This window comes from Andrographis paniculata, unplaced genomic scaffold (assembly GCF_009805555.1).
Source record: "Andrographis paniculata isolate CXL003 unplaced genomic scaffold, ASM980555v1 Contig57END, whole genome shotgun sequence".
NCBI classification, from domain to species: domain Eukaryota; kingdom Viridiplantae; phylum Streptophyta; class Magnoliopsida; order Lamiales; family Acanthaceae; genus Andrographis; species Andrographis paniculata.
The window spans coordinates 855,117-870,025 of NW_026137592.1; the positions used below are offsets into that span (position 1 = coordinate 855,117).

General features: G+C 38.9%; 3 protein-coding genes across 4 annotated transcripts; all 3 read left to right on the plus strand.

Annotated features, from left to right (window-relative positions):
• Positions 1-985: 985 nt before the first annotated feature.
• LOC127257419 (protein kinase STUNTED) lies at positions 986-4,546 on the plus strand. Of its 2 annotated transcripts, XM_051283826.1 has the most exons (11): positions 986-1,388; positions 1,494-1,591; positions 1,805-2,054; positions 2,132-2,713; positions 2,799-3,047; positions 3,128-3,291; positions 3,379-3,458; positions 3,544-3,691; positions 3,771-3,920; positions 3,994-4,300; positions 4,381-4,546. In XM_051283826.1, the coding sequence occupies exons 1-10, from the start codon at positions 1,226-1,228 to the stop codon at positions 4,255-4,257; spliced, it is 2,148 nt and encodes a 715-aa protein (XP_051139783.1). In that variant the 5' UTR covers positions 986-1,225; the 3' UTR covers positions 4,258-4,300; positions 4,381-4,546. The 2 variants fall into 2 exon arrangements, with proteins under 2 accessions (XP_051139783.1, XP_051139782.1); XM_051283825.1 differs by having other exon boundaries at positions 3,994-4,546.
• A 2,491-nt stretch (positions 4,547-7,037) lies between these two features.
• Positions 7,038-13,569, plus strand: LOC127256995 (uncharacterized). The gene is made up of 9 exons (XM_051283243.1): positions 7,038-11,066; positions 11,174-11,324; positions 11,425-11,518; positions 11,775-11,852; positions 12,092-12,182; positions 12,260-12,530; positions 12,629-12,671; positions 12,734-12,837; positions 13,038-13,569. The coding sequence occupies exons 1-9, from the start codon at positions 7,189-7,191 to the stop codon at positions 13,374-13,376; spliced, it is 5,049 nt and encodes a 1,682-aa protein (XP_051139200.1). The 5' UTR covers positions 7,038-7,188; the 3' UTR covers positions 13,377-13,569.
• Positions 13,570-13,625: 56 nt separating this feature from the next.
• LOC127256998 (NAD(P)H-quinone oxidoreductase subunit M, chloroplastic) lies at positions 13,626-14,852 on the plus strand. The gene is made up of 2 exons (XM_051283248.1): positions 13,626-14,196; positions 14,269-14,852. Exons 1-2 carry the CDS (start codon positions 13,750-13,752, stop codon positions 14,467-14,469), a joined length of 648 nt encoding a protein of 215 aa, XP_051139205.1. The 5' UTR covers positions 13,626-13,749; the 3' UTR covers positions 14,470-14,852.
• The last annotated feature ends 57 nt before the right edge of the window (positions 14,853-14,909 follow it).

Genomic DNA, 14,909 nt, shown 5'->3' on the forward strand with positions numbered 1-14,909 from the left:
TGTGCATCACTTATTTCCGCTCTATTAAATCCATCATTGACTAAAATTGGTCACCGACACTATTGCTAGTTCAAACACGTGTCATTGTTTGATTGGTTGGCTCACGTGAGCCGTACGTATAGAATCGGTTGCCTAAAGCTACTTCCTTTATAAATGACTACTCTTATACAATTTTATATATATATATATATATATATTTATGATAATAATTTTTATTACTTTTCTTACAAATAATTAAGCATTTAGACAAAAGAATTATTCATTACAATAAAATGATGTATATATATATAATTTGTTAAAAAAAAAATCACAATTGATGTAACTTATAAATTAAATATTGAAAATATGGCCCATGAAGACCGCATGTGAATTGCACAATTTAAATCAAATTAAATTACAAATATATATTTTAAAACTGAACTGACAATTATTCCCACAGTTTATTTACCCATAAAATATGGATAACGAGGTATAATAACAGTGTTAATTTCAAACGTGTAATAAAAAATCACAAAGAATTATCCACTAAATTAGTTGCAGTAATTTATTTTGTCTGTTGTCCTGATTTTTTTATTACTATATTATAAAAAATGTATTAGTCAAACTAGTACAATTTTGAAAATAAATATACATACATACATACATACATACATTTAATATTTAGTTTAAAGAATTGATTTTTATTTTTATTTTTTAAACACACTTATTTATTAGCGAGAAATAGATGGTAATTTATAATAAAAAAAAATTATAATTAATTTTAATTAAAAAGGGCAGTGATATGTGTGGGGCCCAGAATGGTACCCGAGGACCATAGCGAAGTCGACGTGATGACCAAGTATTTGTGTAACAAGTCCGGGACTACGGAACCGGATTAATCCAGACCGTCACAATCTATGAACCCACATTAACGACCGTCAGATCGATCTGGTTCGGTAGTCCCGAGAGTCGTCCGGTAAGTAGTAAAATCAAAGCGGCGGAGCAGCCATTCTCCACCTACAATTGCTGGTAGGCAGAGAGGGGGAAGAAACCAGGCGCTGCTCTGACACCTGAAGGTCTGCTCGCATCTAGAAAGCAATCAGGAACCTGCTCGATCGGTGCTGTGAATTCAATCGCCGGTTGTCTGGTTTTGCGGTGGAATAGCTGGTCGGAAATCGGCGGTTTCGGCCGGGCGGATGAGGAATTGATTTGGAGGAGGTCTGTTGCTGGAAAATTCGGCTTCGAAATGACTCATATTGTCGCCGGAGATGGGAAGGAGAGCTCTGGAGGACGGACGGTGGTGGTAGGAGTGAAGCTGGACTCGCCGAGCCGGGAATTGCTTACGTGGACTCTCATGAAGGTCGCTCGGAGCGGTGATCGTGTCATTGCACTTCACGTTCTCAACGACGGTGAGTATATAGCTTATGTATATATATATATATTTGTGTGTGTATGTGCGGGGATTATTTTTTTGCTGCAAAGTGAATTGATTCAGGGAGGATGAATTTGTGCAGAAAATGTGGATCGCGACGGGAAATCGCCTCTGTTTTCTCTGGTTAAAGCCTTCGATTCAATTCTAGAAGTTTACGAGGGTTTCTGCAATCTGAAACAGGTAAAAAATTCTCAGTTCTGTATTGTGCGTCTGTACTGTTCTGCGTCTAATTTCTAAATGTATGAATTGTGTGGTTAAATCTCCGTCGAGGAAAATCATCGAACACTAGTGAGTCGTAGAAAACATCTAGGAATTCAGCGTTTAGTTATACAAAATCATAAGGTGAATGAAGTTGGAAGCAATTCAATGGTAAATTCATGGCTGATGCTGCAGGTGGATCTCAAACTAAAGCTCTGCAAAGGTTCATCACTCCGGAAAGTTCTCGTCCGCGAAGCCAAATCTAACCACGCTACCGTCGTCGCCCTAGGAATTTCTCAAACTCACCATAAAATTCGTTCATCTGCCTCAGTTGCCAAATACTGTGCTAGAAAACTGTCCAAGGATTGCTCCGTGTTAGCTCTTAGCAATGGGAAAATTGTGTTCTGTCGCGAATCCACTTTAGGTCTGCACATTAGAACAACAGGTAAAAATTGCTCTCAATTACCTTTTGCTCATGCTATAATTCTGTGATATCAAAATAGTCGGTTTTTATTTGAGCAGAAACGGAGCATCAATGTCGAAATGGTTTAGTAAATGCTCTGTGGGGTTCTTTTAGTAAGAATAAAGAGGTGAACGATGGCCATTCATCGAAGCCATTGTTGAACAGGGAAGCAGATTTGGTGGCACAGAAATTAGAATGGAATTGTTCAGTATGTTCACCTGATTCAGCACCATTGAATAGTTCATGTGCTCGATTTTCCGATAAGCATCTTGACGATGACAATAAAGAAAATCCAAAGGCTGTCGTGCCGGCGCAGAAACTGGAAGATGCTTCTAGTTCGATTTCTAAAGAATCGTCTAAAATTAAGCTCGGCTGGCCTCTTCTTCGTCAAGAAATCTTGCCAAGCCCTATAGGTTCATATATATGCTCGACGCTTGCTGAGGACTTAATTGAGAATGACAGCGAATCTGACTGCGGTGGAGACCATGAAAATGGTAATAACATATCCGTTCCATCATCTCCGGACTGCATCTCCGAAACCATACCAGATGAACTGAAAGGCCTCCATCGAAAGTTCTCCGCCTCCTGCCGGGAGTTCAAGTTCCAGGAACTTGCATCAGCAACTTCCAATTTCACAGCAGGTATATATTATCATGATCAAATAGTTTCGAACATCGTCTGATGGTTCAAAAAGATAAATTGATTGTTGAAATTGTGGAAATACAGGGAATATCATAGGCAAAGGAGGCAGCAGTCAGGTTTACAGAGGCCGCCTTCCCGACGGCACGGAGATTGCCGTGAAGATTCTAAATCCATCCGAACAAGCTGCGAAGGAGTTTGTCCTTGAAATCGAGATCCTTTCATCTTTACATCACAAAAACATTATCACGCTGTTCGGATTCTGTTTTGAGAGCAATCACCTCCTCTTGGTGTACGATTTTGTGTCGAGAGGAAGCCTCGAAGAGAATCTTCATGGTATGAAACGATTCCTAGCTATTCATACATTACAAAAATGATCTTATTGTTGGCTATAAATTGTCGAATATGATGAACAGGCAGCAAAAAGGAGGCACTGCCAATCGGGTGGAACGAGCGATACAAAATTGCTATCGGCATAGCTGATGCATTGGATTATCTTCATAGCAAAGAAGGCCAACCCGTAATCCACAGGGATGTTAAGTCGTCAAACATACTACTATCCGACGATTTTGAGCCACAGGTTGAGCTATAATCTTAATGTATATGCCATTTTATCATTTCATTCGTATAAAGCGTCGATTCACAATACTGTTCGACTATTTTACAGCTTTCTGACTTCGGTCTTGCCACATGGGCATCGGCTACTTCAACTCACATAACCTGCAGCGATGTTGCCGGGACTTTTGGGTCAGTAGATCTCATCTAACCAAAGCATTCTTGGATTAAAAAAAAAAACGAGCAATCAACAGATCAGTGTTGGATTTTCGATCAGGTACTTGGCTCCCGAATACTTCATGTATGGCAAGGTGAACGAAAAGATCGACGTATATGCCTACGGGGTAGTTCTTCTCGAGCTTCTGTCGGGCAGAAAGCCGATAAACAACAACTGCCCGAAAGGCGAAGAGAGCCTTATTATGTGGGTAAGTTTTCGAGTTGTAATTCAACCGACGCCATATATCCTTTAACTACATAAATACCGAAATATTTCCGCTCGTCTAGGCAAGGCCGATTCTGCATTCGGACAAGTTTTCTCGGCTGCTAGATCCTGACATGGGCAGCAGCCAAAATCACGACCAAGTCGAGCGTATGGCTCTAGCAGCTTCCCTCTGCATCAGACGCGCGCCGCGAGCTCGCCCCCATATGAGCCTCGTATGTCCTAACGAATTTCTTGATGAACTTCAATGCAATTCCGATTATATCACACACTATTTCTCCATTTCAGATTCTCAAGCTTCTCCAAGGCAACGACGAGGCGGTGAAATGGGCACGAATGCAGGTGAACGCATCGGGGACGACGGAAGAAGGTGCTAACACACTCGATCCATTGGACGACGAAGCATTCCCACAGCAAAATCTACAATCCCACCTCAACCTCGCACTGCTCGGGGTCGACGAAGACTCCATGTCTCTAAGCAGCATCGAGCATAGCGTTTCGCTGGAAGACTATCTCCGGGGGCGATGGAGCCGATCCTCCAGCATCGACTGACTGACTGACTGAACCAAATAACCATTTCTGCAATGGGAAATCGGTAACAAGATTACAATATGAATATAATTTCGTCGATCATTTATATTATATGCATTTGTTGTGTGTCTTTTTGTTTTGTAGTTTACAGAAGAAATGATATGTGGGTTGGATGTGAGGTTGTTTTGCAGCAATGGTGTGCCTGGTGCCCTCCCCTCCCCTTATTGCTACTCGACTAAGTGTATTTAAAGCAGAAAAAAAGAACAAAGTGGCATTTGCATCACAGGTTTAATTTAATTTAATTTTTTAATTGTTATTATGTCTTGTGTGACATTTGATTTTGTTGGGGGTTGTTAAAAGGAAGAATTTTGGCCAAATTTGTTATGATTTTTATGCATGTATTTGAGTCGACCATTCATTAGGTCGTTTAGACATTTTTGGGATACAATATTTTGAAAATTTTCAAAGATTAATTGTGAGTGTTTTAAAAAATTACTAGTATTACTTTTGAAAATGGTCACTTTGGCTATACATTTACTTCATGGTTGTATTTTTCGTTTTTTCATTTTAAAAATATACTTCATTTATTAAATTAAAAAATATATATTTACTTTTGAAACCTAATTTAAATACTAATATTAATATTTTAATTATAATAAGTAGTTAAAAGTAATATAAAAGTAATGATATTGTAATAAAATATGAATATTTTTTAAATGATTACTTTGTAATTTGATAATTCAAATAAATTTTGTGAATGGACGGAGCGGTATTTGTTTTAGGAGATGAGAAACACTTGTTTGTTTATTTATTTATACTCCACTTATTATAAATTTAAGATACTTTGTCGTATCAAATGGAGTCAATACAATAATCAATTCATTATCGATTTAACTGATTTAAGATACTTTATCGTATCAATTACTACTTTATTAAATTCATTATTGATTTAACAAATTTGTATTACTTAAATTTCTAGTAATGTGGTTTTTTTTTATGATCGAATTATCAAGATACGGCAACTTGATCTAAATTTTTAAATAAAGACTACAATTTATTGATTCATTGACCTTTTTACCTAATTAATACAGTTTCCGAGCACAATCTCAAATTTAAATTAAATTAAATCGTTAACTCTTCTCACCAATGATCTATTGTTCCCGCGGATATTCATTACTTCAAATTAAAATCAAGCTAAAAATTTTATTAAAAAAAAAAAAATCAAAGCCCGATTATAGAGCATACTCTATAAATAATCACAAAAGTAAAAACAAAATCTATATATTATATGTGTATGTTTATGTGCATATATACATGCACACCCGTACATGCAAACATATACATGCACATATAATATATATATATATATATATACACGTACACTATGGGTGTGTTGGTTTGGGGGATTGGATTGGATTTACACTATTCATTCAATTTTTTTCCCCCAAAAAATCAAATCACCCAAAAAATCAAATCAAATATCTATTTTTTATTTTTTATATTATATTAAAAATAAATTTTACATTCAAAACATTATATCAATACTTATTTATATATATTTTTTCATTATTACTATTCAAATTCAAAATTTTTACTACTCAAATCCCAATTTAAAATCAAAGCCCAATTTCTCATTATTCTTCTCGTACTATTTATTTTATTTTTGTTGTTGCTTTTTTTCCATCTCTTTTTTTTTTTTTTTTCCCTCTTGTTTAAATTTTCTTTCATCTTCGTTTTCTTCAATCTCTTTTTGTTTTTTTCCTCTTCTCCTTCCTTTTGTTCTTTTTTTTTTCTCTGTCTCTTTTTTTTTCTCTTCTCTTTTTTCTTCCTCTTGTTTATATTTTCTCTCTTTCTTCTTTCTATCTTTCTCTATCTCTTGTTCATTCTTTTTTTTCTTTCTTTCTTCCTCTTATTTATATTTTTTCTCATTTTTCTTTCTTTGTTGATCTTTTTCTTTTTTCTTCTTATTGTCTTTCTTCTTCCTCTTATTTATACTTTCTCTCGTTCTCTTTCTTTCTCGATCTCTTTTTTTTTCTTTCATTTTTCAAATTTTTTATATCTTCTCTTATTCTTTTTTTTCTCGATCTTTTTTTTTTTCTTTCATCATTCTAATTATTTATATCTTTTTTTTATTCTTCTTTCTTTCTCGATCTTTTTTTTTTTTCTTCTTTCTTCTCTTCTTTTCGTTTTTTGTTCATCGATTTTTTTTTCTTTTTATTTTCCAGATATTTTTTTTTGTCATCTTTTTTTTTTTTTTTTTCCCTTATTCTTCTTTCTTGTTGATTTTTTTTCTTTTCATTTCTCTATTGTACTTTTTATTCTCCGTCTTCATATTTGGGTGCATTTTGTCTTCGTTTTTTTTTTTCACTTTCGACTTCATCTTCTTTGAACTTTGCCTTTGTCTTATCCAAGTGGAGTGGAAGATTTGTCTTCTTTTTTTTCTTCTTCATTTTTTCCGACGGTAGCAATCCTTAGGGTGGAGCTAACTCTTTTTTATTTTTTATTTTTTAATATATGTAATATATAGTTATTTTTTAATTTTATATCTCTTTAAAAAAATTGATATTTTCGTCTTAAATTTTTTATAAAATAATTATATTTGTAAGTTAAATAGATATTATATTTTAAATTTAAATAAAAATTAAAAATATTTAAATATTAATATATAATTAATTTTATTAAAAAATAAATATTTTGAATTAAAACGAAACAAATACATTTTTAAAAATATTTTAAATTTAGTTTATAGCATAAATTTTGATAATAATATAATTTTTATTATTATAATTTTGCTTGGGGTACGTGGATGCAATTTCCCTACCTATACTGGGAAAAACTCGAAACAATTTCCATTCTCCGCCGACCATAGTTGAAAATTCTCTCCAGAGAAGAGGCAAGGAATCGTTCTTCCAATACGCTTTCGCAGAGGGTTCCAAGAAGCGCCGCCGCGCAATGGATCTGTGGCAACCGCCGCCGCCGCCGCCGCCGCCGCCATTCCATTACCCGGACCGCGATCATCTCAGGTACCGTAACCTTCTTCAACCCCCCGATTTCGCCCCTATACCCTTAGGCGCCCCCCTTCCGCCTCCACAGTTTTGTCCTCCGATTTTCCGTTATCCTCTCCCTCCGTCGCCAACACTGCCTCCACCGCCGCCGCCGCCGGGTGGTTACATTGAGAGGCAGCCTATTTCTCCTCCGGTCAATTTTTCTTCACCGTACAGACCGATTGTTGGAAGGGGCGATCGCTTCGAATTCGGTCTTCGTCCGGAACCCTATCTCAATCGCGATGACTATCCTCTGGCTCCTCCCCCGCCTATTCCGCGGTGGGAAGATACTCCTTCGCGGTTTATGGGGGAGTATTCCGAAAGAAACCCAATCTTGAGAAATGAAGTTTTATTTGGGGGTTCTAGAGATCATCATGTGAGAGATTTACCCCCAAGTTGCGGTCAAGATTTCTATCGGGATGCGATAGAACGTCGTGGTAGGGTTCTTGATATAGGAAATCATGAGAGGTACCGGGATAGCCATTGCTATAGTAGTGAGATGATCAAGAAGAGGGAAGATGTCAATATGCGTGGGGATGATAGAAATGATGATTGGGGCAGGAGATGGGATTGTGATAATAGAGATCCGAGTCTTTCTTTATGCAGAGAGAGGGGTTATGATGAGAGAAGATGGGGCAGTAGAATCTTTGATCGGGATGGTGATCAAGGTAGGTGGAATAATGGTACTAGTCATTGGGATCATGCGCAGGGCAGCGAGAGGGCTTGTGATGATTGTATGAGGAACAGGGATATTATCAATCAAGATCATGCCATGTGCAGTGGGAGGGATTATAATGCTGGTCGCGACTTGTATAGGGAGGGGTTCATAGATGAGCGTAGATGGAAATATGTTGGCAGTGAGGGGGCTCCATTTGCAAAAGAAAATCGACAGCTTGGATGCTTGGAGGATGATTTGCATTTTGGCAGATTTAGCGGCAGGTTGGAAAGAACTGTTGGTCAAGAAGAATTTATAAGGTCTAAGAAGAGGAGACTGCAGAACAAGAATACTTCTCATAGCAGAGGCTACAAGTGGCAACATGGTCAGAGGAAGTCGAGCAACGGTAGCGTCAAGGTGAAGGACGAAGAAGGATCTGAGCAGACGCAGAAAGGAATTGAAGAGAAAGCCGAAGAGGTGCAGGATGTAATGGACCTTGCTATTTCATTCAAGTCGAATGCACTAATTGGCAAGGCCATAATGGTGCCACCTGGCACTGCCGAGAATTCCAATTGTAATTCTAGAATGTGCTCTGATAAGATTGATGATACAGGTGTACATTCGTGCGAGGATGGGTTGGTGATGTCTGAAAATTATCTTGCTCCGGGACCTTCTGAAGTTGAAGTTTCCATTGAAGGCGATGGCATGTCGAAAACTCCTGAATCCAATACTCTGGAGCTCCAGGAAGATAAATGTTTCCCTGTAAGCCATAAATTGAGTTCATCTCCTGAAGCAGACAGTTCATTGATTCAAAAGCCTGGTAATGTTATCATATTGGATGAGAGCTCGGGGGATGCTGATTGTAATGAGGTTTCGGAAGCACAGGATAATACACTCCAAGTTGGGGGGGATAATGTGATGGACATCAGAAGTTTGGATGGCACTGATGGTACAGATTTTTTGAATGTTAGTATAGATGTTTCACCGAGTTTAGACTCTCCTTTGGTCGGTGATAAGGCAAACGTAACCAAATATGTTGTTTCTTCTCTTGATGGCGAGAGAAAGAAACTGTCTTCTGATGGAGATGATAACATTGAAGAATCACGAGAAGAATCATGGGCTGCTATGACCTGTTTATCTCCTAATTGCCCATCTGTGATTCTTGGGAACATGAAAGCCACTGTTGCTCAGATGGGTCTTGCTGAGCCGGAAACTAATTTAGTTGTTGATACCTTTGGGCCTATAGGTGGTGAAGTCGAAGGATGTTTAAAGAAGAATCCTGTTCCTGCTGCGGAAGGTTGCCTTGTTGGTGAGAAAGACTACATTAAGGAGGAGTCCTGCTTGAACCAAGTGCCTTGTAGAATAGAGTATTCGACTCCAGAGATCAACTTTGGTCCTGATGGTTCACTCCATGGCCATTGGAAGAACATAAAACTAGCAACCCCAAGACCAAAACTGTCATCTCTTTCAGATGATGATACAATTGCTGATGGCGTTGCAAGTGACTATTCTGTGCTTGGTCAGGAATCGTCAACCAAGTTAGCTGAACAGGGAGCTGCACCAAATGAAGGCCCTTTATCTGCATCTGAAGTCGTCAATGAATGTGGTCCTATGGATGTGGAGTGCAGAATTGGCAATGGGACCGCGGAGGTTTCAGTCTCAGATGAAATTCTTGATGATGCTGACAAATCGCGGGTTAAAGATGATCTGTTTACCTTTGCCAACAATATATCTTTATGTGCTGATAGAAAAGGCCACTCTGCATCAAATTCAGATAATGAACTGCTGGAATCTAGTTTTGAAATGCGATCCTGCATGAGTTCTCCTGAAGGGATGCCTTCTTACACAGGATTTTCAAGAAACTGTGGTCCTAGGACTGCTGCTCCCAGATTCTTCTCTCTTGGGAAGTCAATAGGAAAGGCTGTTTCTGAGAATCTATCGACTAATTCTCAGTATGCAGCAACCTCTACTGAGGGCGATGAAGTGAAAGTGATGGAGAAATCAAATATTTTATGTGGGAAACTGATTTCTAACAAGAACCAGCTGACGTCTGCTGCTCCTAAACTTTTTCCTAGTCGTCAGCCTATAAGTTCTGCGAGATCAAGGATTTTACATTCTCCGCATGTTACAAAATCAAGGACATGGCATCGTACAGGTAATTCTAATGCTGCAGTAACAGAGCCAAAAGTAAAGCCTGGTTCTCTTCCTCCCAGTCATGGAACAAAGACTACTGGAGCTATAGGGAGTTCATACATCAGAAAGGGTAATAGCCTTGTGCGGAAGCCTTCTCCATCCCGTGTCACTGTGCCTGGATGCAGCATTGTCTCAAATTCTTCGGTTTATAAATTAACTCCTTGTATAGTGAATTTAAAGAATACCGAGGTATCCAATAGCAAGACTGTTGATACTGGTGCTCCGACACAATTGAGAATAGAACCAGTAAATATGTGTCGAACATCCGTGGAGTTGCCCCCAAGTCATGATAGCAAAGTATTGACCAGCACTGGTTGTAACCTTGGAGAGTCTTTTCCTTTGAGAAACTCGCATAGTCCTAATTATGTCTGTCCTAAATCATCAGAGTCTTTGGATGAGGCTGTAAATACGTCTGTTGTTACTGAATATGAAATTGGTCCAGTGAACAACTCGGACAGCCATAGTGCTCATGTAGACGAGAATTCAAGAAAGAGGATAATATATGTTAAGAGGAGGTCAAATCAATTGATTGCCTCTTCTTGTTCTAGTGATACATCCACGTCGGGTGTAGATAAACCCCAAGCACACCCACCATCTGATAGCTACTTCAAGAGTAAGAAATATCAGCTTGTCAGAGCATCGCCTGAAGATCATGAGAGAAGAAAGGATGCAAATGTGAACCCAAGCATTCCTGATTCTTACTCCATTCTTAATCGAACTTCTAGAAGGCGACAATCTGGTATTCCCAAGGATTGTAGGTCTTCAAAGTTTTCACTTGTGTGGAAACTGCATGACACATCTTCGGAGAAACGTAAGAAAGTGTTAGGACCTCGAAAAGCATGGCCTCAGATGTTTACATGGAAAAAAGTTGCACCCTGGAGAAGTTTTATCCATGCTTTAGGGACAAGAGTAAATGGCAGTTCATATTCCATACCCAGGTATGATTATTACTGTATATATATATAAATTTTTCTCGTGTTTGTTGCTTGAATGTGATGGTTCTAGGTTAGAATCTGCTCTGTTGTTTCTGACTTCTGTGGTGTAGCTCAAAATTGCTGCTGTCAAGAAAAAGAGGCGCCATTTACAAAAGATCAGCACGTGGATATTCAGTTAGGATATCCAAAATTTTAAGCGTCGGTGGTGCTAGTTTAAAGTGGTCAAAATCAATGGAGAGAAATTCGAAGAAAACCAATGAGGTTGTTCGTTGCACTTAATGATAGTTATGGAAAATCTTGTGAGGGATTGTTTTATGAAATTTTGAATGTGTATTCATATGTGTGGCATGGTTATCAACAGGAAGCTACACGGGCTGTCGCCGCAGCTGAGAAGAGGAAAAAAGAGGAAAAGGAAGCTGCTCCAGTTGCATCGAAGACCCGAACTATTGTTTCTAGTAAGTTGGTACTTATTGATTAGCTGCGACCAGGTACGCCGCTCTGCAATCCTGGTGTAGCCTATCATTTCATGAATGTTTTAATTGTGAAATTTATTTGGTTTAGTTAACTTTTCATCGATATATGTATCTAAACTATCAATATACTATTAATATATGTGGATCTTTAGCTTTTAATTTGTATATCGTATCTTCCCATCTATCAGTTCTTAGTACATAACTTCTTGTATTCTTTATTTTCGTTTTACATGAACAGGAGAACGAATATTTCGTATTGGTTCAGAGCGTTACAGAATGGACCCAACAAGGAGAACTCTTCACAGAATTACAGACGGTTTGCTTAGCTTTCTAAATTTCATTAAATTTTCATGTTGCATCTTGTGCTACAACTTACAAATGTGCATGTTGCATTTGTTGATGCTGAGTGGTAGTTGTAGCAATGGTTCTCTAGATATAACATGATTTAGAGCCATAAAAGCCATTGCATTGTTAATTAATTGTATTTGTGTGGCGTTATTGACAGCAAATCTAGAAGTTTGATGTTGGAACCTCTTTTTATTGTCTTGTTTCTAGCAGAGACAGAATCATCGTCAGTGGTGGAAAAACCTGCAAAAGATGCCAAGAGGTCTTATGTTCCTAGGAGATTATTCATCGACAACGACGAGTACGTTCCGTTGGTGGCTATGTCAAATTTTAAGCAAGGGATATATCGACCATTTATTAATGCCTGCTACTGTGTAGATATGTTCGAATCGGAAATGGTAATAAGCTGGTTAGAGACCCAAAGAAATTGACCCGTTATCTGGCCAGTGAGAAGGTTCGATGGAGTTTGCGAACTGCCAGATTGCGCATGGCTAGAAAGAGAAAATACTGCCAGTTTTTCACAAGATTTGGAAAATGCAATAAGGATGATGGAAAGTGCCCCTACATTCACGACCCCTCTAAAATCGCAGTCTGCACTAAATTTCTTAACAGTTCCTGCTCCACCCCCGACTGCAAATTGACTCACAAGGTATATATATATATATATAATATAATATTAGGTGATTCGTATTTGATGGTGCCAAACATCCAAGATTCGCCGTTACAAAGATCCTATTCATCTTGCAGGTTATCCCGGAGAGAATGCAAGATTGTTCCTACTTTCTAAAAGGTAGGGAGCACGTTAATTGGTGATTCTACGGAACGAGCATCTAATCTTTTTATTTTTTCTAGGGTTGTGCTCGAATGAGAACTGCCCTTATAGACATGTAAAGCTGAATCCTGACTCGGCTGTTTGCGAAAGTTTTCTCAGAGGCTACTGCACTGATGGGAACGAGGTATTGATTTCTTGTCTCGCCTTTATTACCGTCTTGTCCACATTTTTTTGGATCTATAATGGGGTTATCTGATCGAGGACAGGCCAGCCGTTATAAGCTGATTTCTTGACGCCACGCCTTTTGCCCCCAACTTCACACACGCGCACACTACCCCACGTTGTCTCACCTATCGTGCATGGATCATATCTCCGAACTTGCAGTGTCCGAAGAAGCACACCTATGTCTGTCCTGCATACGAAGCCACGGGAATGTGCCCCCAAGTGTCGACGTGCAAGCTTCACCATCCTAAGAAGAAGCCGGACAAGAAACCCACTCCCGAGCAGAAGGTCGTGCGCGGCAGATACTTTGACGGCGGCCTCGTCGGCGACTGCAGCTTCCCCCCAGTTGAAGAGCTCTCCACCAAAGGTACAAACGACATAGTTTGGCATGACGGGAAATTCCCTGACTACATTAGCTTAGAAGTCAGTGACGATGAAATGAATACTCATCCCGATGCACATACGGTAGAACTTAAGGAAACAGATCATAATCATGCATAGAGATAGTTAGTTCTATCGTAGCAAAGATTGCCGCTTCGAAGGTAAGAATTCCTTCGATTTTTGTGTTATTTGACGATGTGCATTGTTAAGAACCTTGACTGTGTAGGTAGGTTGTTAGGTTAGGTAGGTCATAGTTAGTTTTAGGAGCTGTAAAAACTCAATTTGAGTTGCAGAAATTTAACAGTTTTTTATATGGGTTGTTTCTTCTCCATTGATCTTAGTTTTCTGCTATTTTTTCGACGATTTTAATTAGTATGTGATAAGGGCTGAAGAATTCTTATCCACAAGAAACTTGAGGCCTGAAATTCTCTAGCCATTTATTTGATTACAAAGAAGAAAAGCTTTACAGAGAAGGGAAAATCTGTAATCCGCCATGGCTACTGCTGCTGCAACTTCAACCTACTTCTCGATACTGGTACGGACGCCGGAGAAGAAGCGATTGGGTAAAAGAACTGTGCTTTTTGTTTCTGCGCAGCAGCCGGAAGTCGAAGAGGATGTGAAGGAAGTGATCGAGGAGGAAATCAGGAATGAAAAGAGGAAACGGAACGAACAGCAGCTGAAGACGCCGAGGCCGGTGGAAAAGCAGACGAATGTGAAGAGCAAGAACATGGAGCGGGAATACGGCGGGCAGTGGCTGAGCAGCACCACACGTCACGTGAGGATATTCGCAGCCTACGTTGATCCGGAGACGTGCGAATTCGACCAGACGCAGATGGATAAGCTGACACTCATCCTCGACCCGACGGATGAGTTTGTGTGGACGGACGAGACCTGCACCAAAGTTTTCTCTTGTTTCCAAGAACTCGTCGATCATTATGAGGTTCGAAAATCAGCTAAATTTTTATGTGTTGTGTCGATAATTGTCATATTGTATTTGTTGGTTGGTTGGTAGGGTGCACCGCTCACGGAGTACACACTGCGGCTGATTGGTTCGGATTTGGAACACTATATAAGGAAGCTATTGTATGAAGGAGAGATTAAGTACAACATGGATGCGAGGGTGCTCAATTTCAGCATGGGAAAACCTCGAGTCGGATTCGGATTCAACTACGATGGAGAGGAGAGCTTCAAGATGCAAAATAACATGGATTGAATTCGAGGAGAGATTAGAAGATTAACACAAACAAAGAGATATGTATGTTTCGGGCGAGCATCAGGTTGAGATCACTTGCCGTGCATCAATGGCGTCGCTGATGGATCAATACATACATACGTACATATATTTATGTGTATATATTTACGTATTTCTATCTCTACACCTGTGATGTATTCGTGAAGAAATTCTTCGTCTACGTCTTCCTCCAATTGCCCTAGTTTATGTCACTGTCAATTAGAACAAGATGATTATGATGAGGAGGGGAGAGGAGGCAAACAAATTAAACTAATTGATCATTTGATTTGATTTGAGCTCCTCGTGTTCTTCACATATGTACATATATTATCCTCTTTCTTGAGTTCTCTTTTTCGTGGCTACTATGTCTGTCTTCTAGTTACTGGACCAGTTTCATATTCAGTAACAACACACAGAAAAAA

Coding starts and splice junctions, on each gene's coding strand:
- LOC127257419 (XM_051283825.1), top strand. CDS start 1,226: ATGACTCATATTGTCGCCGGAGATGGGAAGGAGAGCTCTGGAGGACGG. Junction 2,055..2,131: donor TCTGCACATTAGAACAACAG/GTAAAAATTGCT, acceptor TTATTTGAGCAG/AAACGGAGCATCAATGTCGA. Junction 2,714..2,798: donor AACTTCCAATTTCACAGCAG/GTATATATTATC, acceptor GTGGAAATACAG/GGAATATCATAGGCAAAGGA.
- LOC127256995 (XM_051283243.1), top strand. CDS start 7,189: ATGGATCTGTGGCAACCGCCGCCGCCGCCGCCGCCGCCGCCATTCCAT. Junction 11,325..11,424: donor ATTCGAAGAAAACCAATGAG/GTTGTTCGTTGC, acceptor GGTTATCAACAG/GAAGCTACACGGGCTGTCGC. Junction 12,531..12,628: donor ACTGCAAATTGACTCACAAG/GTATATATATAT, acceptor TTCATCTTGCAG/GTTATCCCGGAGAGAATGCA.
- LOC127256998 (XM_051283248.1), top strand. CDS start 13,750: ATGGCTACTGCTGCTGCAACTTCAACCTACTTCTCGATACTGGTACGG. Junction 14,197..14,268: donor AACTCGTCGATCATTATGAG/GTTCGAAAATCA, acceptor GTTGGTTGGTAG/GGTGCACCGCTCACGGAGTA.